The 25,068-nt window shown below is 43.6% G+C and overlaps 1 protein-coding gene across 1 annotated transcript in view; it reads left to right on the plus strand.

Moving 5' to 3' along the window:
* hacd1 (3-hydroxyacyl-CoA dehydratase 1) overlaps window positions 1-23,362 on the plus strand; it is an 84,313-nt gene extending 60,951 nt beyond the window's left edge. The window contains exons 6-7 of the mRNA XM_041183132.1: window positions 19,360-19,538; window positions 21,533-23,362. Of these exons, the coding sequence (XP_041039066.1) occupies window positions 19,360-19,538; window positions 21,533-21,615 (262 nt within the window). The 3' untranslated portion in view covers window positions 21,616-23,362. The remainder of the gene's footprint in view (window positions 1-19,359; window positions 19,539-21,532) is intronic.
* The last annotated feature ends 1,706 nt before the right edge of the window (window positions 23,363-25,068 follow it).

The following is a 25,068-nucleotide window of genomic DNA, read 5'->3' on the forward strand; positions in this document are numbered from 1 at the left end:
TTCTGGTTGGCAAGATGTGATGAATGGTGTGCCACAGGGATCCGTGCTGGGCCTCGACTCTTTACAATTTATATAAATGATTTGGATGAAGGGACCAATGGTATGGTTGCTAAATTTGCTGATGACATAAAGGCAGGTAGGAAAATAAGTTGTGAAGAGGATGTAAGGCTATAAAAGGATATAGATACATTGGGGAGTGGGCAAAGATCTGGCAAATGGAGTATATTATAGCAAAATGTGAGGTTGTCCACTTTGGCATGAAGAATGGAAAAGAGGCATATTATCTAAATGGTGAGAAATTGCAGAGCTCTGAGATGCAGAGAGATCTGGGTGTCCTAGTGCATGAATCACAAAAGGTTAGTATACACGTGCAACAAGTACTCAGCAAAGCTGATAGAATGTTATCGTTCATTGCGAGGGGAATTGTAGGGAGTAGGGAGATTCTGCTTCAGTTATACAGGGCATTGATGAGACTACACCTGGAATACTGTGTACAGTATTGGTCTCCTTGTTTAAGGAAAGATGTAAATGCATTAGAAGCTGTGCAGAGAAAGTTTACTAAATCAATAACTGGAATGGGTAGGTTATCTTATGAGGAAAGGTTGGACAACCCAGGCTCATGTCCGCTGGAGTTTAGAAGAGTAAGCCGACTTGATTGAAACATAAAATCCTGAGGAGTCTTCACAGGGTGAACGTGGAAAGGATATTTCCTCTTATTGGAGAATCTAGAACTCAGGGTCACTGTTTCAAAATAAGGGGTTGCCCATTTAATAGAGAAATGAGGAAAAATGTTTTCTAAGGGTTGTGAGACTTTGGAATTCTCTTCCTCAAAAGGTGGTTGAGACAGCATCTTTGAATATCTTTAGGGCAGAGGTAGATAGATCCTTGATAAGCAAGAGGGTGAAAGGTTATCAGGTGTAGGCAGGAATATTATTAACCCATCTGGTTCACCAATGTCCTTCAGGGAATGAAATCTGCCATCTTTACCTGGTCTGGCCTACACGTGACTCCAGACCCACAACAAAGTGGTTGACATTTAAATGCCCTCTGCACAAGGGCAATTAGAGATGGACAATAAATGCTGGCCTAGCCAGCAATGCCCACATCCCATGAACGAATTAAAAAGAAAGAGGTTAAAATCAGATCAGCCATGATTTTGTTGAATGGCGGTGCTGGCTTGAGGGGCCATGTAGCCAATTCCTGATTCGTATGTTCTAACCAAATGATGAAGGATGGCAGCTGAAGATAGTCGGGCCTAGGACTTGCAAGATGGAAAGAAAGACTTGCACTTACATAGCACCTTTCAGATGTCTCAAAGCACTTTACAGCCAATTAAGACCTTTTGAAGTATAGTCACTATTGTAATATAGGAAATATGGCAGCTAATCTGTGCTCCTTAAGTTCCCACAAACAACATTGTGATAGTGAATAGATAATCTGTATTTTGTGATGTTGATTGAGGGATAAATATTGGCCAGGACACTTGGGATATCTCCTCTTCTCCTCTTCAAAATAGTACCATAGGATCTTTCACATCCATCCGAACGGACAGCTAGAGCCTTAGTTTTACACCTTAAGCACCTTAATGAATTAACCTCGCCACAAAGTTCAATCTTGTCATTTTAGCATGATAAATGTCAGTTAATGCCAATCAACTTCTCTGCTATTGAAAATTATGTGGTCACTTATATCCCTTTTTTTGTACCTGATTTGATTTTGAATTCACCCACTTCAATTTACACTTCTTTCTCAATTCTTGCATTCTTTAGGTTAAAAATATGTTTGCATAGCACCACTTCATTGGTACCATGTAGACTATGAACATACAAAGTAGGAGCAGAAGATAGGCCATTTGGCCCCTCAAGCCTGCTCCACCATTCATTAAGATCATGGCTCATCTTTTGTGTTTCGAATTCCACATTCCCATCTACCCCCGATAACCTTAGCTTCCTTTGCCAACCAAGAATCTATCTATTCCGGCTTAAAAATATTCAATGACCCTGCCTCCACCACCTTCTGAGGCAGAGTTCCAAAGTCTCTCAACCCTCAGAGAAAAAAAAATTCTCATCTCTGTCTTAAAAGGGCAACCCCTAGTTCTGGACTCACCCACAAAAGTGTCCATCTTGTCAATATTGTTCAGGAACTTACTTATATCAATCAAATCACCCCTCACTCTTCTAAACTCCAGTAGAAACAAGCCCAGCCAGTCCAACCTTTCCTCATAACACAACCTACTCATTCCAGGCATCAATCTAGTAAACCTCTTCTGAACCGCCTCTGATGCATTTACATGTTTCCTTAAATAAGGAGACCAAAGTTGTGCACAATATTCGAGGTGTGATCTCACCAACGCCCTGTACAACTGAAGCATAATGTCCTTACTTTATGTTCAATTTCGCTCATAATAATGGATAATATTCCAATAGCCTTCTTAATTACTTGCTGCACCTGCATATTAACTTTTTTGTGACTCATGCACTGGAACACATAGATCCGTCTGCAGCTTGGAATTCTGCAGCCATTCTCTGTTTAAGATATACTCTGCTTTTTTATTCCTCCTGCCAAAGTGAACAACTTCACATTTTCCCACATTAAACTCTATCTGCCATATTTTTGCCCACTCACTCGACCCATCCAAATCCTGCAACCTCCTAATGTTCTCTTCACCACATTACTTTCCTACCTATCTTTGTGTCATCTGCTAATATAGCTACCATGCCTTCACTCCCATCATCCAAGTTATTGATATAAATGGTAAAAAGTTGAGGCCCCAGCACAGATCCCTGCGGGTCATCACTCATCACATCCTGCCAATCAGAAAAGACCCATTCGTGCATACCCTGTTTAAAACTGACTATATGATTCCCAAGGGGGACGACAGTGCACTACACACACAAAAAAAATCTAAATGTGGGAGGGCAAGTCTAGCTAATAGTAGATGCTATTGTGTGTCCTGCTGCAGCAAAACCTGGGCTGTTATTTCCCCAAAAAATTGATACAAATAGCTTGGGTGCCAATTAAATACCTTTCCAGACAAATGGAGTGGCAATATCTGTTTGTTATCTGCTTGTTATGCTGCTGTGTATGTAACTATAATTAATAAAAACATATTTATGTAGCACTTTAACATAATGAAATGTTCCATCGTGTTTCAGAGGAGCATTATAAAACAAAAAATGATACCAAGCCACACGAGATGACTGAAAGTTTGGTTAAAGAGGTAGTTTTACAGAGTGTCTTAAAGGGGAAAACAAGCTAGAGAGGTAAAGGGAGAGTATTCGAGAACTTGGGGCCAATGCAACTGAAGACATGGCCACCAATAGTGCAGCGATTAAAACTGGAGATGCTCAAGAGGCCAGAATTAGTGTAGTGCAGATATCTTTGAGGATTGTGGGGCTGGAGGAAATTACAAAGGGAGGGGCAAGACCATAGAGGGCTTTGAGAACAGGGATGAGAATTTTAAAATCAAGACATTGCTTGACTGGAGGTCAACAAACACACGGTTGAAAGAAGAAGGGAACTTGTGAGAATTTTGGATGAATCAAGTCGACAGAGGGTAGAACGTGCAACACCAACCATTGTGCAGTGGAATAGCCATGTCTAGAGGGAACAAATTAAATAATTAAAATAAATTATGTACAAGTTTGATAGTTGTGGGGAAGGTAGTATAATGGTAATGTTACTAGACTGGGAATCTAGAGTCCCGGATCAACGCTCCAAAGATATGAGCTCAAATACCACCATGGCAGCTAGGGGAATTTCAATTCAATTAAATAAGAAATCTGGAATAAAATGCTAATCTCATTAATAATAGTTATGACACTACTGAATTGTTATTAAAAAAGCAAGCTGGATCATTAATGTGCTTCATGGAAGGGCATTTGCCATCCTTACTTAGTCTGGCTTACATGTGACTCCAGACCCACATCAATGGGTTGGCTCTGAATTACCTGCTGAAATGGCTTAGCAAGGCACTCAGTTGTATTAAAAACCATTACAGAAAATTCAGACAAGAAAAAAAGGGATGGGCCACCTGGCATCAATCCAGGCACTGGAAACGAAAAAAGTACACTCTTCCCAGTCGACCCTGCAAAGTCGTCCTCACTAAAATCTGGGGGCTTAAATTGGGAAAACTGTCCCATAGACTAATCAAGCAAAACCTGACATTGTTATTCTCAGCGAACCATACCTTACAACCAATATTCCAGACTCTTCCATTGCTGGGTATGTCCTGTCCCAGTGACAGGTGGAGGAACAGTGGGATACAGTCAATGAGGAGTGATCCTGGGAGTCCTCAACATTGACTTGGACTCCATGAAGCCTTATGGCATCAGGTCAAGTGAGGTCAAGGAAACCTTCTGTTGATTACCAGCTACTGCCCTGCCCTCCCTCAGCTGATGAATCAGTGCTCTACCATGTTAAACACTACTGGGCAGAAGCACTAAGTTGTAACAGGGGTACAGAGTATACTCTGGGTGGGAATCTCCAATGTCCATAACCAAGAGTAATTTGATAGCAACACTGCAGACTGAGCTGGCCAGTTCCTGAAGGACATAGCTGCCAACCTGAGCCTCGGCAGAGAATTAAGAGGATAAAAATGCATGCTAAACAGTGGAAGCAGCATGGTATAGACAGAACTAAGAAACCTCGCAACCAAAGGATTAGATCAAAGCTCTCCAATCCTGCCATATCCAGTTGTAAATAGCAGTGGACAATTAAAAAAAAAAACTAATAGGAGGCTCCACAAACATCCCCATACTCAATGATGGAGTTGCCGAGCACCTCATTGTAAAGACAAGGCTGAAGCATTAGCCACCATCTTCAGTCAGAAGTGCTGAATGGATGATCCATCTCCTCCTCCTGACATCCCCACCATCACGAATGCCACTCTTTGGTCAATTCGGTTCACTCTACGTGATATCAAGAAATGGCTGAAGTCACTGGATATAGCAAAGACTATAGGCTGTAACAGTATTACAGCTGTAGAACTGAATAATTGTGCTCCAGAACTAGCTGTGTCCTTAGCCAAGCTGTCCCAGTACCTCTACAGCAGAGGCATCTATTCAACATTTTGGAAAATTTCCCAGGTATGTCCTGTCCACAAAAAAGCAGGAGAAATCCAGCCAGACCTTTACCACCCCACCAGTCTATTCTCAATCATCAGCAAAGTGGTGTCAACATGCTATCAAGTGACACTTAGCAACAAACTGCTCACCGATACTCAGTTCAGGTTTTGCTAGGGTTACTTGGTTCCTGACCTCATTACAAATCTGGATCAAAGAGCTGAACTCACAAGGTGAAGGTAACTGGCCTTGACATCAAGGCAACATTTGAATGTGCGTGACACCAAGGAGACTGAGCAAAGCTGAAGTCAGTGGGAATCGGAGGTGGGGGGGACTCTCCACTGGTTGGAGTCATGTTTAGTACAAGGGAACATGGATGTGGTTGTTGGAGGCCAATCATATCAGCCGCAGGACATCACTGTAGGACAGGGGCTCCAAAGCTGTGGGTTGGGACCCCTTGTGGGATCATGGGACAAGATTTTGGGGTCGGAAGCTCCAAGGCCGTAATGGTGGCCATGGAGCCGACACTCTGTCAGCACCTTCTAAACCCATGACTACTACATTCGGAAGGAAAAGGGAAACAGATAGATAGGAACACTGCCACCTGGAAGTTCCCCTCCAAGTCACTCACCATCCTGACTTGGAAATATATCGCTGTTCCTTCACTGTCACTGGAACAAAATCCTGGAACACCCTTCCTAACAGCACTGAGAAGTGCTGTTAGGAAGCACCATCACCTTCTCAAGGGCAGCTAGGGATGGGCAATAAATGCTGGTCCAGCCAGTGAAGCCCACATCCCATGAATGAATTTTTAAAAAAATGTATGCAACCGATTTTCCACCCCCCCACCATTCTCCTCTCGAACACCCCCCTGCCAAACCAACCTGCTGCTTGCAGTTCGCTAGGAGGGGAGGGGAGTGAACAAATTTTGCACAGGCAGTCTTAGTGTCTGCTATGAGCATGCCAGATTGTTTTTTCCCTAGTACTCTGGTCTTTATCAAGTATTGATCAACCCAGAAGTCACATCAGAGATGAGATGTGCACTGTTAACCACACTGCCAGATGGATCATAACATGCATGCCCATGAGTCTCATTAGGTCCAGTGATTAAGATAAAATTGTCACAAAATAGTTTAAATTTAAAAACACATTTTTGTATGTTTAAAGCTAGTGTGCACTTCAATAATTAAATCGTGAAGGTTACTATCCTGCTGCTTTGTTTTATTTTGGTGCTGATCTCCCCCTCCTCTGCTCAATAACTGAAGGCCACTCCCTTACTGCCCTCCTTGCCTGGGGCCCCCTACTCAACAACATTCGTGACCCACCAGATTTTCTGGGGTCACACCAAGTCAGGCATTAAATGGGATCACATCAGGGAAAACTTGTGCTACTTCTACAGTCGTAGAAGTTCCTCGGGGTGGTGTCTGAGGCCCAACCATCTACACCTACTGCTTCATTGATCTTCCCCCAACATAAGGTCAGAAGTGGGGATGTTCGCTGATGATTACACAGTACCATTCACAGCTGCTCAGATTCTGAAGCAGTCCATGCCTGCATATAGCAAGACCTGGATAACTTGGGCTGATAAATGGCACATGACAATCGCACCACACAAGTGTCAGGCAATGACCATCTCCAACAATACAGAATCTAACCATTTCCCCTTGACATTCCACGGCATTACTATTGCTGAATCTCCCACTATCACCACTGAAACTTAATTGGACTAGCCATATAAATACTGTGGCTGCAAAAGCAGATCAGAGGCTAGGAATCCTGTAATGGGTAACTCACCTCCTAACTCCCCAAAGCCTGTCCAACATCTACAAGGCACAAGTCAGGAGTATGATGAAATACTTTCCACTTCCTAGAGTGTAGCTCCAACTTTTTAAAATAGAATTTATCAATGAAATTTCATCATTCATTTTTGTTCTAAAAAGCTCCAAATAATGCTATTCTAAATTTGCACAATTGGAAAGTTAAAAGTTCATAAGTGAAAGCACTCTAATCCATTCTCAGTGGTTCTGTACTCAATTCATTAATTATTGTACAGAAGAAATACGTTGTGGAATTGTGGTGTGATGGGCACTTTCAAAATTTGTGGATGATACTAAACTTGGAAGTATTGTGAATGGTGAGGAGGATAGTGTAGAAGATCAGAAGGACATAGACAGGTTGGTGGAATGGGCAGATAAGGTGTAGATGAAATTTAATGTACAGAAGTGCAAAGGTAGGAAAAATGCAGAGAGACAATATAAAATAAAGTGTACAATTCTAAAGGGGAACAGGAGCAGAGGAACCTGGGTGTATATGTGCATAAATTATTGAAGATGGCAGGAGAGGTTGAGAGCACAGTTAATAAAGCATACAGCATAGGCTTTATTAATAGGGGCTTCGAGTACAAAAGCAAGGAGTACTTGTATAAAACACTAGTTTGGTCTCAACTGGAGTATTGCATCCAGTTCTGGGTGCCATGTCCTAGGAAGAATACGAAGGCATTAGAGAGAGTGCAGATAAGATTTACAAGAATCGTTCCAGGTATGAGGAACTTCAGTTACATAGACTGGAGAAGTTGGGACTGTTTTCTTTGGAGAAGAGAAGGGTGAGATGAGATTTGATAGAGGCATTCAAAACCATGAAAGATCTGGACAGAGTATATAGGGAAAAAATGTTCTATGGGTGGAAGGATTTAGAACAAGAGGGCACAGAATTAAGATCATTCGCAAAAGAAGCAATGATTATATGAGGAAAAACCTTTTCACTCAATAAGTAGTTATGATCTAGAATGCACTGCCTAAGAGTATGGTGAAGACAGGCTCAAACAAGGCATTCAGGAGAGAATTGGATTTGTTAATGTTCAAGTTAGTTACCACCTTCCTGGACTTTTCCCAAGGCCAGTGTATCTTTGTTAAGTAGGGCACTGAAAACTGAAAATAATATTCCAGGTTAGTTTTGACGAGAATAATGGAATGGTTACAGCACAAAAGGGGGTCATTCAGCCCATCGAATCCATGCTAACACTCTGCAAGAGCTCATCAGCTAGTCTCATTTCCCTGTAATCATGCACATTTTTTCCTGTAGTTACCAATCCAATTCCCTTTTGAATGCCACCATTGAATCTGCCTCCACCAAACTCTTGGGCAGTGTATTCCAAACCTTAACCACTCGCTGCAAAAAATGGTTTTCCCTCATAGTACCTGTGAGTATTTTGCCGATCACCTTAAATCAGTGTTTTCTGGTTCACGACCTTTCTGTCAACTGGAACCGTTTCTCCATATGTACTTTGTCCAGATCTGTCAGAGGTGGGGGAGATGGTGTTATGGTGGTATTGTCACTGGACTGGTAATCCAAAGGCCCAGGGCTCTGGGGATTGGGGCTCGAATTCCACCACTGCTGATGGTAGAATTTGAATTCAATAAAAGAAAAACAGTAATTAAAAGTCTAATGATGACCATGAAGCTACTGTTACAAAAACAGAAACAGAATTACCTGGAAAAACTCAGCAGGTCTGGCAGCATCGGCGGAGAAGAAAAGAGTTGACGTTTCGAGTCCTCATGACCCTTCAACAGAACTTGAGTTCGAGTCCAAGAAAGAGTTGAAATATAAGCTGGTTTAAGGTGTGTGTGTGGGGGGCGGAGAGATAGAGAGATAGAGAGACAGAGAGGTGGGGGGGGGGGGTGGTGGGGTGGTTGTAGGAACAAACAAGCAGTGATAGAAGCAGATCATCAAAAGATGTCAACGACAATAGTACAATAGAATACATAGGTGTTAAAGTTGGTGATATTATCTAAACGAATGTGCTAATTAAGAATGGATGGTAGGGCACTCAAGGTATAGCTCTAGTGGGGTTTTTTTTTATAATGGAAATAGGTGGGAAAAGGGAAATCTTTATAATTTATTGGAAAAAAAAAAGGGAAGGGGGAAACAGAAAGGGGTGGGGATGGGGGAGGGAGCTCACAACCTAAAGTTGTTGAATTCAATATTCAGTCCGGAAGGCTGTAAAGTCCCTAGTCGGAAGATGAGGTGTTCCTCCAGTTTGCGTTGGGCTTCACTGGAACAATGCAGCAAGCCAAGGACAGACATGTGGGCAAGAGAGCAGGGTGGAGTGTTAAAATGGCAAGCGACAGGGAGGTTTGGGTCATTCTTGCGGACAGACCGCAGGTGTTCTGCAAAGCGGTCGCCCAGTTTACGTTTGGTCTCTCCAATGTAGAGAAGACCACATTGGGAGCAACGAATGCAGTAGACTAAGTTGGGGGAAATGCAAGTGAAATGCTGCTTCACTTGAAAGGAGTGTTTGGGTCCTTGGACAGTGAGGAGAGAGGAAGTGAAGGGGCAGGTGTTGCATCTTTTGCGTGGGCATGGGGTGGTGCTATAGGAGGGGGTTGAGGAGTAGGGGGTGATGGAGGAGTGGACCAGGGTGTCCCGGAGGGATCGATCCCTACGGAATGCCGATAAGGGGGGTGAAGGGAAGATGTGTTTGGTGGTGGCAAACTACTGTTGATTGTTGGAAAAACCCATCTAGTTCACTAATGTCCTTTAGGGAAGAAAATCTGCCATCCTTACCTGGTCTGGCCTACATTAGAATCCAGACTCACAGTAATTTGTTTGACTCTTAAATGCCCTCTGAAATTGCCTAGCAAGCCATTCAGTTGTATCAAACCGCTAAAAGGGATGAAACTGGATGGACCACCCAGCATCAACCTAGGCATCAGAAACAACAACGGCAAACCTGGCCCTGTTGACCCTGGAAAGTCCTCCTTACCAACATTGGGAGAGCTGTCTCATGGATTAGTCAAGCAACAGCCTGACATAGTCATACACACAGAATCATACCAACACATAATGTCCCAGACAGCACCATCACCATTCCTGGGTATGTTCTATCCCCACCAACAGAGGTGGTGGCACAGTGGTATACAGTCAGGAGGGAGTTGCCCTGGGAGTTCTCAACATCAACTCCGGACCCCATGAAGTCTCATGGTACTGGATCAAACATGGGCAAGGAAACCTTCTGCTGATTATCACGTACCATTCCCCTTCAGCTGATAGATCAGTACTCCTCCACGTTGAACATGACTTGAAGGAAGCGCTGAGGGTGCTAAGGGCATAAAATGTACTCTGGGTGGGGGACTTCAATGTCCATCAGCAAGAGTGACTCAGTAGCACCAATACAGACCGAGTTGGCCAAGTCATTGAGGTCATAGCTACTAGACTGGGAACCAACAAGGGGAAAAAACATAATTGACCTCATCCTCACCAACCTGCCTGCCGCAAATGCATCTGTCCATGACATTATCAGTAGGAATGACCACTGCACAGTCCTTGTGAAGATGAAGTACCGTCCTCAAGTTAAGGAGGCCTTCCATCATTTTGTGTAGCACTACCACTGTGCTAAATGGAATAGTTTTCGATCAGATTTAATAGCTCAAGATTGGGCATCTGTGAGGCTCTGTGGGTCATCAGCAGCAGCAGAATTGTACTCGACCACAATCTGTAACCTCATGGCCTAGCATATCCCCCACTCTTACCAACAAGCCAGGGGATGAACCATGGTTTAATGATGAGTGCAGGAGGGCATGCCAGGAGCTGCACCGGGTACACTTAAAACTCAGGTTTCAAACTGGTGAAGCTACAACACAGGACTACTTACATGCCAAACAGCATAAGCAGCAATTGATAGACAGAGTGAAGCTATTCCACAACAAACAGATCAGATCTAAGTTCTGCAGTCTTGTCACATCTAGCTGTGAATGGTGGTGGACAATTAAATAACACATTGGAAGAGGAAACTCCACAAATATCCCCATCCTCAATGATGGGGAAGCCCAGCATTTCAATGCAACAGACAAAGCAGAAGCATTTGCAACAATCTTCAGCAGGAAGTGCCAAGTGGATAATTCATTTCGGCCTCCTCCGGAAGTCCCCAGCTTCACAGATGGCAGTCTTCAGCCACTTCGATTTACTCCATGTGATATCAAGAAATGGCTGAAGGCACTGGATACTGCAGGTGCTATGGGCCCTGACAACATTCCAGCAATAGTACTGAAGACTTGTGCTCCAGAACTAGCCACAGCGCTAGCCAAATTGTTCCAGTACAGCTACAACACTGGCAATGTGGAAAAGTGCCCAGCTATGTCCTGTATATAAAAAGCAGGAAAAATCCAACCCAACCAATTACTGCCCCATGAACCTACTCTCGATCTTCAGTAAAGTGATGGAAGGGGTCATCAACAATGCTATCAAGTGGCACTTGTTTAGCAATAACATGTTCACTGATACTCCATTTGGGTTCCACCAGGGAAACTCAGCTCCTGCCCTCATTTCAGCTTTGGTTCAAACATGGACAAAAGAGCTGAGGTGCGAGTGACTGCCCTTGACATCAAGGCAGCATTTGACTGAGTATGACACCAAGGAGCTCTAGCAAAACTGGAGGCACTAGGAATCAGGGAGGTGGGGAGCTCTCCACTGGTTGGATTCATACTTGCAAAAAGGAATATGGTTGTGGTTGTTGGAGGTTAATCATCTTAGTTCCAGAACATCTTTGCAGGAGTTCCTCAAGGTAGTGTCCTCGGCCCAACCATCTTCAGCTGCTGCATCAATGATCTCCCATCCATCATAAGGTCTGTAATGAGAATGTTTGCTGATAATTGCGCAATGTTCAGCACCATTAGTGACTTGTCAGATACTAAAGCAGCCCATGTCCAGGTTTTGCTGCATTTGGACAGTATCCAGGCTTGGGCTGACAAATGGCAAGTAACATTCACGCCACGAGTGCCAGGTAATGGCCGTCTCCAACAAGAGAGAATCTAACCATCACTCCTTGACATTCAATGTATTATATTCAATGAATCCTCCAATATCAACATTCTGGGGGTTACCATTGCCCAGAAACTGAACTGGACTACCCATATAAATATTATGGCTACAAGGACAGGTCTGATGCTAGGGATCCTGCGGCCAGCAACTCACCTCCTGACTCCCCAAAGGCTGTCCACCATCTACGAGACACAAATCAGGAGTGTGATGGAATACTCTCCACTTACCTGGATGACTACAGCTCCAACAACACTTGAGAAGCTTGACACCATCTAGGACAAAGAAACTCATTTGATTGTCACCCCATCCACAAACATTTACTCTCCCCATCACCAACACACGGTGGCAGCAGTGTGTACCATCTACAAGATGCATTGCAGGAACTCACCAAGCCTCCTTAGCCTCCTTAGCCAGCACCTTCCAAACCCATGACCATTATCATCTAGAAGGACAAGGGCAGCATACACATGGGAACACTACCACCTAGTCATTCCCCTCCAAGCCACTCGCCATCCTGACTTGTGCCATTCCTTCACTGTTCCTGGGACAAAATCCTGGAACTCCCTCCCTAACAGCACTGTGGGTGTATTTATACCACATGGACTGCAGTGGTTCAAGAAAGTAGCTCACTACAACCTTCTCAAGGGCAATTAGGATTGGGCAATAAATGCTGGCCTAGCCAGCGACACCCACATCCCACATAAATGACAAAATAATCATGACAATGAACACCTCTTATCAAACCTCCTCTCAGCCTTCTTTAGGGAGAGCAGCCCCAGCTTTACTATCTATCCTCATAACTGATTAGTATTCTCCATTGTTGTAGTAATACTTCCTGACCTATATAAGGCCAGGATTTTCCTTGAAATTGGCGAAGTCTGATATCAGGCAGGAAAATCATGTTTGACTTGCCAATGGTAATAGCGGAATTTCACCCCACATGGTGTGGAACATTGTTTTTAAGAGGCAAGGGTTTTACGTTGGATCACTTATAGGGCAGCCTCAGATTCGTCTGCCCCACGGTGACCTCAGAGCTTCAGTAAACCAGGCACCATATTCAAAGGTCGCTCTTGCACAGAGCTAGCACTCTCCAAGGGATAGGAAGCTGCTGGGAACTAGGAAACAGGCTGCACCCAAATTTAGCGACACCTCCCTTGAGTGCCTGCTAGACACAGTGGAAGCCTGTCATGATGTCCTCTACCCCTGCTTTGGATGAAGGCCAGCAAGCATGGTCACCAATCCAGCATGGGAGGTAGTGGTGGTAGTCAGTGCCAATGCCCTCCAAAAGAGAACAGCCATCCAGTGCCGAAAGAGGATGAATGATGATCTCTGTTCCACCAGGGTAAGTTGCCCTTCTCATCACTCTCAACTCACACACGCTCAAACCGTCACACATCCACAGGGATCATATTAACTGCCAGCTGAAGAGACACCACCACTCTCTCTCTCACACATACCTTCATCTGCCCTGTGGATTGTGCCCTCATCCCGTCCTGGCATACATGTCAGGCATCCTTCTCATCTGGAGATCTCTTTGTCCCCATTCCTAGTGATAGAATGTCCACCAATATTCATTATAAGCCCACCGACTCCCACAGCTACCTTGACTACAGGCCCTCACACCCTGCTTCCTGTAAGGACTCCATCCCATTCTCTCAGTTCCTTCACTTCCGCTGCATCTGTTCCAGTGATGCCACTTTCCAAAATGGTGTTTCTGACATATCTTCCTTCTTCCTTAACCAAGGTTCCCCCCCCATTTTTTATTCCCCTTTTTTTACCCCCTTTTCTATTGTTTTCCCACAAGGACTGCCCCCTACCCCCACCCCACCCCCAAAAGGGCCATCTGTTACTTGTTCCGTGTTGTTCTTTCACAGAGTGCTGACCCTTGTTCTGCTATTAACACATTCTGCTTTCTTACCTTTATGCCAATATTGGCACCTTCTCTGGCCCTTACCACTACCATTAACACTCCCTTAGTTTTTTTGTCCATGACATCTTTGCCAATCTCTCCCCACCTATCGCTGACCCTCGATCCAGCTTCACCTGCTCCACCCCATCTTAAACAGTATAAATTTCATCACATTTCTACTCTTCAACTCTGAAAAAGAGTCATACAGACTCAAAACATTCACTCTGTTTCTCTCTCCACAGATGCTGTCAGATCTGCTGAGTTTTTCCAGCATTTTTGGTTTTCAATCCTTCTCATCTGGCCTGGCAGGCATCCTGCTTACTTCCCATCTGTCTTCATGCAGCACAAGCTGGCACACAACAAAAAGAAGAGGGTTCCAGACTGGTGGAGGAATGCCCAATTTCAAGGTCCTGACAGACATTGAAAATAGAGCAGTTCAGCTGCCCGTTGAGGATGTGGGCGGTTCATGGGCTGATGGTGAAGTCGGTGGCACTCAACCAAGTGAAGATCCAGCACTGAAACATCCATCAGACAACCATGCTGTGAGTGATGTCTCCTATTTCACAGCCCCCTCCCATGCATTAATTATCTCTCCTTTCTTTCGCAGGCACATCTGGAAAGCAGTCAAGGGCATCCATGAGCCAGGTCCTCAACACCACGGAAGCGGAATCCACAGACACTGACCTTGAAGACCCATCACAGCGCTCACCTACACTCACCACCAGTGCAGAGAGACAAACCTCGGTGGGACCTAGTTCTCTAGTAGCCTCGGGGTCACAATCTGGTGGGCACATCGCACTGTCTGATGCACAGCAGGTGGAAGCATCAACTCCCCAAGGTGCCAGTCCTCAAAGGATTGCTGGAGGCCAGGAATCTGCTGAGTCCAAGTCAGTTGAGGAGCCTCTAGATTCAGTCATATCTCAGTTGCTGGAGCTGCAAAGACAAACTCAAGAACATCAGGAAGAGATGTCCACTGCATTCCTCAGATTGCAAGTCACAATGGAGGATTCAGTTTGCCTTCAGACCAAGGTGATAGTGCCAGCATGCCAATGCACTGAGGTCAACACTGGAAGGCAGCTGCTGTGGAGACCTTGGTCCAGGACATTGGTCCTCCGCTACTGCAGGAGCTGCACTCCATCGCTGAGGGACTTTCATACATCTTCACGTTGCATCTGGGAATGTCTGACACTTGTCTGGCTGAGGGCAGCTTACATACACTCTTGTGAAGAGGCTCATATCATGGAGACATTGCTGAGATACAGTGGGCAAATGGACTTTAAGACAGCTTGATCCTATGGCAGGCTTCATCACCTGTTCACTTCAGCACCACACCTTCATCTGTCAGGAATGGTTGTGGGTTGGGGGTGGCGGGCAGCCCCACCTCTAAGGTGCTGAGAGCACACAGAGAACATCAAGGAGCCCAGTGACATTTGGGTACGAGATTCTTGCAACAAACACAAGCCACTTCGAGGTGCAGGCATCACTGATCTGTAGTGTGACTTTGTACCCGGACAATCACTGTGATCAAAAGGTTACAGTTTGCACAGGGGAAGTGCCCTGGACTGTGACATCTGTATCAATGCGAGGCGAGGGTGTGAGACATTTCGAGCTCACTCCAGCTGCCCCTTCCTCTTGAGGAGTCAGTCACGGGCCCTCTGGAGCCATTAGGGAGGAGGATCAGTAGATGCACGGGGTCCACGCAGGTGACTCAGTGAGTGTCTGGCCCATCTGAATCCCCTCTTCCTGTGACCCCAGCAGATCTAGGGCATGCAGGGTGGCACTGCCACACAGCAGGACCCCGAAAGCAGGCTGAGGCGCTCAGGTCTCGACCCTCCAGAGGACATCTGCCAAGGTCATCACAGACAACAGGGCATAGCAGTCAGCAGGCCACATCCACCTCCACTGTATATGTTGAGAATACACCAAGATGTAGCGGCAGGGTTAGAAAGGTCAAGAAAATGTGGTTGAACAACGTGGACATGGGTGTTAATCACTTGTACATAATGTTGACCATTGTAAATACACTCCCAAGAATGTTGTCTTGTTATGATAAGCAACGTTCATGTCAATAAGATATGAAATATTAGCTCCTGCACAGAATGAAGGCAAGTGTCACAGTCCAGGGCACTTCCCTGTGCAAACTGTAACCTTTTGATCACAGTGATTGTCCGGGTACAAAGTCACACTACAGATCAGTGATGCCTGCACCTCGACGTGGCTTATGTTTGTTGCAAGAATCTCGTACCCTATCGTCACTGGGCTCCTTGATGTTCTCTGTGTGCTCTCAGCACCTTAGAGGTGGGGCTGCCCGTCACCCCCAACCCATAACCATTCCTGACAGATGAAGGTGTGTTGCTGAAGTGAACAGGTGATGAAGCCTGCCATAGGATCAAGCTGTCTTAAAGTCCATTTGCCCACTGTATCTCAGCAGTGTCTCCATGATATGAGCCTCTTCACAAGAGTATATGTAAGCTGCCCTCAGCCAGACAAGTGTCAGACATTCCCAGATGCAACGTGAAGATCACAGGAGTGTCCTCACTGTGTCTCATCATCATCCTCCAGGATTCTTGTGGCAATGAGAGCCTCACGAGTATGCCTGCCTCGTTTGGCCAGTGCAATGATCTCATCGGCTGCACCCTCGTCTTCCAGGACCTCATCACCCTCATCCCCTTCACCTTCCTCCTCATCAGAGGAGACATGTGTTTCTTGCATCTCCTTGTCATCCAGATCCTCACCCATTTGCATTGCCAGGTTGTGTAGCACACAGCAAACCACAATAATGTGTGACACCCTCTGGGGCGTGTAATGGAGTGCTTTGTCAGATCTGTCGAGGCACAGGAACCTCATTTTCAGGATCCCTATGTTGTGCTCCACCAAACTCCAGATTGTGGCATGAACCTCATTGTATCTTCTCTCAGCAACAGTCTGAGGCCACTGCACAGGTGATTTAAGAGCCACGTGAGCGCAGTTGATGGCACCCTGCACATGTGGTAATCTGAAAGCCTCAACAAATCCCAGCACCCTTGCCTCCTGGTTCACCTGACCTTTGTCGAAGTTGACGATATTGTGTACAAAATGGTGTCCATGACCTCCTGGATACATTTATGGGCGGAGGCTTGCATGACCCCGCAAAGGTCCCCACTGGAACCCTGGAAGGATCCACAGCCGTAGACATTGAGTGTGGCAGTCACCTTCATTGCCACTGGCAGTGGATATCCTCCGAATCTCCATGGCACCAAATCCTGCAGAAGGTGACATATGTGCATGACCAGTTCCCTTGACATGTGCAGTCATCAGTGACACTGGTTCTTGCTCATGCACTATCTATAGACCCTGAGTCTAGTGAGGCACCTATGAATGATGGCTTTCTGGAGGAGGCCCTGCCGCCCCTTGGTCTTGAAGGCTCTGCTCCTCCCCTTGATGAGCCCAGCACCTCCATCACATTCTTCTCCGTCTTCTTGCCTAACTATAAGCAACGAAGCAATCAGCGAGATCACCAGGCTCTATCTTCCTGATGGTCTCCTCGCTGCAGTATCAAAGAGAGAGACGCGAGGGTCAGCATTTGTCTCCTAAGGACCACACTTGGTCAAGTCATCGCCCGCAGCTGTCTTTCAAGGCCCCATTATTCCTGCTGGAGAGTCGTGGCCACCACATAGATGCCCAGTGTTTAGTGCACATGATGGTTGATCAAACCCCACCCACCACTGCTCCACACTACATGATTGGCTGGTGACAGCTTCGGCCACTTGATTACATCCTGAACTCTCATCTCAGGCGCAGGCGTTGCACTAACCTGCACGCCAAGGCTTCATGGTTTTCTTGGATCGTGAGGGTGACTTTTCAATGTCTACTTAAACATAATGCAAGAGATTGGGAGCGCACCCCACCGTCAGTGTTCCACGGGTATCTTTCCCAAGGGGATCCTCAAGCTTGCCCAATGGTTCTGCAGCACCACAAGCACATTCGATTTTGAAGTCGGCGCGCAAGGTGTTAACAGTAGAGGAGCAATCATTGGCATTCTTAGGAATTAGTGCGGTCTGAGTGGGCACAATTGCTTGAGTGGCCTGACTCTAAGCTTATCCGTTGAGTTCAAGTTAGATAGTCTCATCTGCGGAAGAGTACTCATCTTTGACATGTTTTCTCAACCCTCCCCTCAACCGGCATGTGCGCAACCTTCAGCCTGTGCTGCCATGACTCCTGCCCCGCCCCGTCCTGCCTCGCCTTGCCTCACACTGTTGCCCTAACCCCAAGGTTCCCTTTTCTCTCCTCTCTCTAGTACCATTGCCCTAACCCTGAGGTTCCATTCTGTTCAGCACCATTACCTAGCCCTGAGGTTCCCTCCTCTCCGGCACTGTTGCCCTAGCCCCAGCACCACGAGCCAACCATGAAGATGCTGCTGTGAAGAATTGCCTATAACCTCTCCTGAATCCGTGGGGCTGGTTCCTTGCAATGGGATCCTTGCGAGCGCTGTGCTAAGTTGTGTGCACTCAACTCTGAGTTCCCCTAGAAGTTCAGATTGCCAGGTGCACACCTTTTAAAAGCAATTGTAAATCATGCCGTTCTAGAATCATGCCAACGTGGGATTTAAATCAGATGTGTGGGGGTGATTTCGGTGTGTGGCCACAATAATGATATGCAAATGTATTCAAATTAAATTCCTGACATCCAATGGCGGGAAATGTGGCACACCATTGACCGAGGGAGAAGACAATCGCTTCCCAGATTTATGTCGCCGGGAAATGTCCCAAGGGCCTTCTCGTGAGATTTTCCAATCTCATCACTGAGCACACCCTTCCTATCACGTGTGGAAAATCCTGGCCCAAGCATCTTGTCAAGTCCAACACCTGTTTTAGTGTTTTTTTTTCTTTTTTTTTCCAACTGTAAGGCAGCTTTCTTTTTGTTGTTTCCCAAGGTGAGGGATATGAGTGCTTTGGAGTAGAACATTTTTACTTTCAAGCACGCTTTAGTCAGTCATTACATGGCTACATACAGAGTAAAGCTCCTCCTACATTGCTCCAACAAGGTGGTGAGTCGCATCCTTAGAATCTCCTGATATTTTTTCCTATTTCCTGCCCTGACCATCCTTAGGACAGCCTCATTGACATTGCTACTTAATGCTGATTTTTTTTGTGCCATAAATGCATACCTGCCAGGATTTAGATTGTGACTATTGAAACTCATTCACACTGAACCCTTACAGCCTACAGACTTTTATCCCATTGTTTTGGATTGGTTTGAACCCAGGTCCAAGATTTGTAGGGCTGTTATCAAACCCAGTACAACACCCAGTTCTTACAAGCTATCTTTTAATATATACCTGGACCTCCAATTCTAACTTTAATTATGTAATTAAACAACCTATAATTAGACTGAACATATCAAGTCCAAGTATAATACCTCAATCTAACAAGACAAAGTTGATGAAAGCATCTCTTGTCAAACTTTCTAATAGCTCCTATTTGTAGATTATGGAGACATGGAATGTTTAGTCTTTTCATTCCTGACAGTAATTTTTGTTAGTCTATTTGACATCAATGATAATTTTTAATAAATTATTATTCCTGTTTGCAGATACAACTTCTTTATCATCTTGTACCCAATTGGTGTTGTCGGTGAACTCCTTACAATTTATAGTGCCCTGCCTTTTGTAAAGAAGTCTGGCATATATTCTCTGAGACTTCCGAACAAGTACAATGTCTCATTCGACTACTACACTTGTCTTATCATTGTAATGATAGCATATATACCACGTAAGTACCTTTTATAGGTTTATGTGATAATTTTAAAAGAAAAAAAATCAGCACCAGGCTTGTAGACATTTTGAGTAAATGTTCATGTCTTATCTGTGCATGAATGCATGGAATCGGCTTATCTTCTATCTTTAGTTGGCTGGCACATCTTTACATCTTACCCGTGTTTTTATTTTGTGAAGAAAATGTAGGTAGATGCATTCAATATGTCCTTATGTGAGTTTTCAAGAATGGTTAGAAGCCAAACAGAACCCAGGAGAATCCATAGGCATGAACAAATAAACAAAATACTTAAAATCCTTGTTTTAATGCAATTGATATTGTGTGAAATTTTAAGTTATTTACTTAAAGCAGCAAATGCTTGAGCTAAACGCAAACATTTTAATTGTGATTTTATTCTGCTGGGAATATGAATACAAGTACCTAAGTTGTATATAAGTATTAGTTAAACAGATAGATAGAATTGGTAAATGGTGCCTGCCCTGACTGATTCAGCCCTTGAGTTTAGGTCCCAAAATTAGTTGACACTGATTGTTTTTTCCATATGTGGCGAATGAAAAGAAGTATGGATATTACATGTGTAAAATATATGGCATAAAATTGAATACAAATCTGAAATTTGGTTATAAGATCAATGTTGGGTCAAAATGTTTCAATTGGTCATAGAATTTCCTGTAAGATGCATTAGTTAACTATTCAAAACAAAACCTCATTGGTTGCTTGCAGATCACAAGACAATTTGGGCTATCGTCTTATCTGTTAGGTAATGCCACATGGTTAAAATAGATTTTAAAAAGGGACAATTATAACTCTGCCAATCTTTCAGTACAGGCTGGAGGGCAGTAAAAATAGCTGCAGCAACTTACTCCCACTGAACCTACTGCCTTCCAACAGGTTTTGGATAGCAAAAGGAGCTAGGCAGCAAAGGGAGCCAGAGACAGAAGAGACCAAGAAATGCAAGTTTTTTTTTAAAGTTTCCTCTGTCTGAGGAGAAGGGATGCATAAAACAAAAACAGAAAATGCTGGAAAAACTCAGCAGGTCTAGCTGCCTCTGAGGAGAAAGAAACAGAGTTAACATTTTGAGTCTGTATGACCCTTCTTCAAAGAAGGAATGCATTCCTGATTGCAATGTCCTGATCACCATCCCAACCACTTTCCTGAGTATTAGGGACTGTTTCTTCAGCAGTCTTCTGCCTGAAATTCAGCTCCTGCTCACCAGTCAGGACTTCCTGCTGGTTTGAACAAGGGACTGAAAGAAGGTTTGAGAATTTCAGGACTAGACAATTTGCATTCTGCAGTGGCCCCCACACAGACAATTTCCACCCTGAGTTAAATCAGCCTTAAATGATGTATTCAATTTAACTGCCATACCTTTGTCTGATTTATTATCCTCTGAAGTTATTCTGTAAATGGACCTAACTGTTCACTAGTTGATCTGTGACTTCAAACAAAAGGAAAAAAATGATTTGCCACCGTCCTAACAATTTTTTGCTCTCTCCTCTAGATGCATTTTAATATTTCTAATACTTTTCTTATTGCTAACTGCTTCCTTTACCTCCATCTGGAAGTCTGTTACTCTATTTAATTAAGGTTCAACCAAACTCACTCGCCTCCAATAGGTTATACAATATTATTTGTATGGGTCTATACTTGCACACAAGATTTTTTAAATTACAAAATGTCAAAATAGAGGTGAAGCTTATCTTGTAAATTTGGTAATGCAGGAGATGCCATTATAGAAATGTAACAAGTGGAGTGGGCCACTTCAGCAAGCCTTTTGCACATGTTTGAATTTGTGCTGATCTGAAATCAACCACAATGTTTACACTGGCACAGATTTTGTGACCTTTGTGACTTCAATGGAAGTTTAATCTGGGCATTAGTAAATTGAATAATGGTATCAAGTTTCATATAAAAGATAATTATTTATATAATCTGCATCTCATGAATCTAATGCTTATTTCTCTCTCTCCTCAAATTTATTTGCAATCAAGTTTTTCCACAACTGTATTTCCACATGCTTCGTCAAAGGAGGAAGGTGCTTCGTGGAGAGGTGATCAAAGAAAAAGAGGATTAAGCCAGTCATGAAACAATGGTGCTTCTCTCAGGATCATTAGACTGTTTAAACCCCATTTACACCAAAGATGTAAATTAAGATTCAAACTGAATTGACAGTTGATCTGAATCCAAGGCATTGTGCAAATGTTATGAATTTACTGGTTTGGTCAATTTGGAACTAAAATGATCTGCATTGCCATTCCAGATTGATTCAAAACTTGCTTCAATGTGTGTCTAAATTAAACAGCCTGGAATGGATTTGAATTATTGTCTAATGTGATGAATTCATCATTTTTACGTCATCATGGCACGTCTGTGACTCGTTTCTGCTTTGCACGCTTTGGGGTGAATTGTTGCCCTTGATACATTTACCCAAACTACCGGCATAATATAAATGCTAAATGTATTAAATTTGATTCAGATCAATGTAATCCAAATGGAATCTGAATTAGATGTGTAAAAGGGGATGAAAACTGAACAACCAAAACCTCAGTGTGACCTTTCAATGATTCTGAGTTACAAGAATCATGGAACCAAAATAAACAGCTATGCATAAAACGTAATGAAGTTATGTATGGATTATTTAGTAAAACCCCACTTATCCCATAATTTTGTATTTACAATTGTTTTAATAGTTACTAAGACTTGAAGCTGACTGCAGACTAATTCACCAATTCTGTGGTTCTTGTAGTACAAGAGTAACAGTTTTATCCCTTTCACAGTAATATTCAGATTGAATGACCCTGATACTACAACTTTGGCTATTATCCTAGTGCGAGGATGAGAGCTATCTCCTTTACAGTTACAGCCACAGTGGAGCAAGGCTGATAATGCTTCATGCATGCATGTGACCGATAATGGACAGCTGCCTGTAGGTAATCACTAAACATAGACAAACGGTTTTGTCATTTAACAGGCATCCAATTCCAAATTTATATTGCAGACTTACTTTCTGAGACAGTTCTGTAAAACCAGCTGCAGTTCTGGTGCCAGATAGAAATGCCCCTTTTATATCTTGAGGCATTTTCTACAGGAGCTGCGTCCATATTAAAATACCAATGCATGCTTGCAACATTTAATTTTATCACCCAGTTAGATGGTGACAAGTTTCAGACACACCAGGCATAGGAAATGGCTTTGGTGGTTTATTTGGTGTGGATATTAGCACTTCAGTACACAAAGGGCCAAAAACATGGCTACCTCTTTGAACTTGTGTTGCAGTTAAAGGTGACACTGCCATTGTAAGTATGAGTCATGTTCACATTGCCCATTTGCCACTAACTTTGGAAGAACCCATGATGGCAAAGTGAATTCCCCGTAAATTAGAATGCGTGATGAATTTTATTCCACTTGAGTTGAGTTTTATCCTGGTTTCCCAGAAGAGTTTGAACATCACTGCTGTTTAAATTGAGAAAGTTCTAAATTCACTACAGATTAAATTTTGTAAAGTCAATATAAATTGGTAAATTTTGTACAAACAAAACAAATTAGACACATTACATTGGACTGCATGGTTTATTCCTTGAATTATCTGTACTTCTCTGTAGCTTATTTTCTAAATAAGGCAAAGTGCTATAGCTGTGACAGTACAAAATTTTATCACTATCTTGAAGTGAATGCTTTAGTAACAGTAATTAAAAACTTATGTGCCTTCGGCTTTAAAGCACTGAATTATTTTAAAGGTCTTTTCCTGCTTTTGTATGGCAATGTTTCTAAATTTGAATCTAGCACCAGAAAGTAGTTATGAATAAAATTCATTCAAGCCACCTAGGTCATCCTTTCAATGCGTAAAAGAATCACAGGAACTATTTTCATCTACCTTTTTATCTGTGTATTTTGTGTGGTAATTTCATGCAGTCCTGTTTATGCTGTTTCATGATGTTCAATGGACAAGATCCATCTTTTGAAGTAGCAAGCTAAAAATAGTATATGGCAAGCAAAGTACAAACTGAAAACTTTAGTTACAGTGAAGCATAATTATTTAAATGATTGTCATGATGGTTTTGTAAGGAGTGCAGTAATTTAAAATACTGCCTAATTTTATATAGTAAGCTTGTAGTACAGTTTGCTGCCCTGTTCTCTACTCAACCAAAGATTACATATGGAAAGAAAGAAAGGACTTGTGTTTATATAGGATCTTTCACAGCCACCAAGCACCCCAAATCATAATGTCCCAAGTACAGTGTAATGCTGCAAGTTAATAATATAATGGAGCTTAAACAAAGTCACCAATTTACAATGGTCACAAAAGTAGATGGAATTATGGGATTCAGAAATCATCAGGAAAAATATTAGAATCTAATGAAATGGAATTTTAACTTTACTGAAAGAGATTTTCAACTTCTGCTAAAAACAGATGCATAATTGGTGAAGTGGCCAAGTCACCGCCCGAAGCCAGGTTTGGGATGCATGAACCATTTTCAGGTTTGAGTCTCATTTAAATGCTGCCTGTGAGCCGTGAGGCCAAATGTGTGCCTGCTGCAGCTTGTCAGTTGTGGGAGACCATGGGGAATGAGCCACTCCCCAAACACAGGTCAGTAATGGCCTGGGGTATTTATTTGAAGTTGGAAGGAGCACACTTCCCTGCCCCACAAACATTTTCTCCCAAAAATGTTTGTTAGGGTCATTTCTCGAGCTGTTATCAGTGATCCATTTAAGGACCATTTAAGCCACTCAAAGTCTGTTACAAATGGGCTGTGTGTGTGTGTGTGTGTGTGTGTGTGTGTGTGTGTGTGTGTGTGTGGGGGGGGGGGGGCCACTGGTTCTGTACACTTGTTCCTGAAAAAGGGTCCTATAGCCCCTATTTGCATGGTTAAGCACACACCCACTGTAAACAGGCAAGCATGCTTTTTTTTTTTAAAAAAAGTATTCATTCTGAGGAGGTGGGCATTGCAGGCAAGGTCTCTACTTGTTCCCTTAGAGGCAGGCCTGAAAATTGCATAGGATGGGTCTCAGCCATCATAGGTGAGAAATAGATGGTTGACGGTTGGAAACTCACTCCCAGTGAGTTGTTTATAGAACAGTGCTCCTGCCCATAGCTTATTAGACGCTGGGGCAGATTGTAATTCTGATCAGGTTTTCAGTGGGAAATCACTATGGCAATTTGCTTCCTGTCTGGAAGAGGCAGCAGGAGGCACCAGCGATTTTAACTGCCAAGACTTGTTGAATGTGCTGGTCCATTTCTCATAAATGTAGAGCAGCTGCTGGTTGGTGAAGATTGAGAAGTGCTTAAGGCTTCCAGGTAAGTGACAATAAGAGATGTTGCAATTTTCCATGTGGGGCCTGGGGAAACACTTCTGCTCCTGGCTGCACAAAGAAAAGTTCTAGACTTACTAGAATTAATAAAATTTTAGCCTAGTCCTGCTGAGAAAGGACCTCAATTTGTATAAATCTATGAGGCTCCCACCTGCATTAGGTAGTACATCACCTATCTGTAGAAATCTGCAGGTTAACATTGCAAAAGGTCAAAAAT

The sequence above is a fragment of the Carcharodon carcharias genome, chromosome 3 (genome assembly GCF_017639515.1).
Source record: "Carcharodon carcharias isolate sCarCar2 chromosome 3, sCarCar2.pri, whole genome shotgun sequence".
In the NCBI taxonomy this organism is placed as follows: Eukaryota; Metazoa; Chordata; class Chondrichthyes; order Lamniformes; family Lamnidae; genus Carcharodon; species Carcharodon carcharias.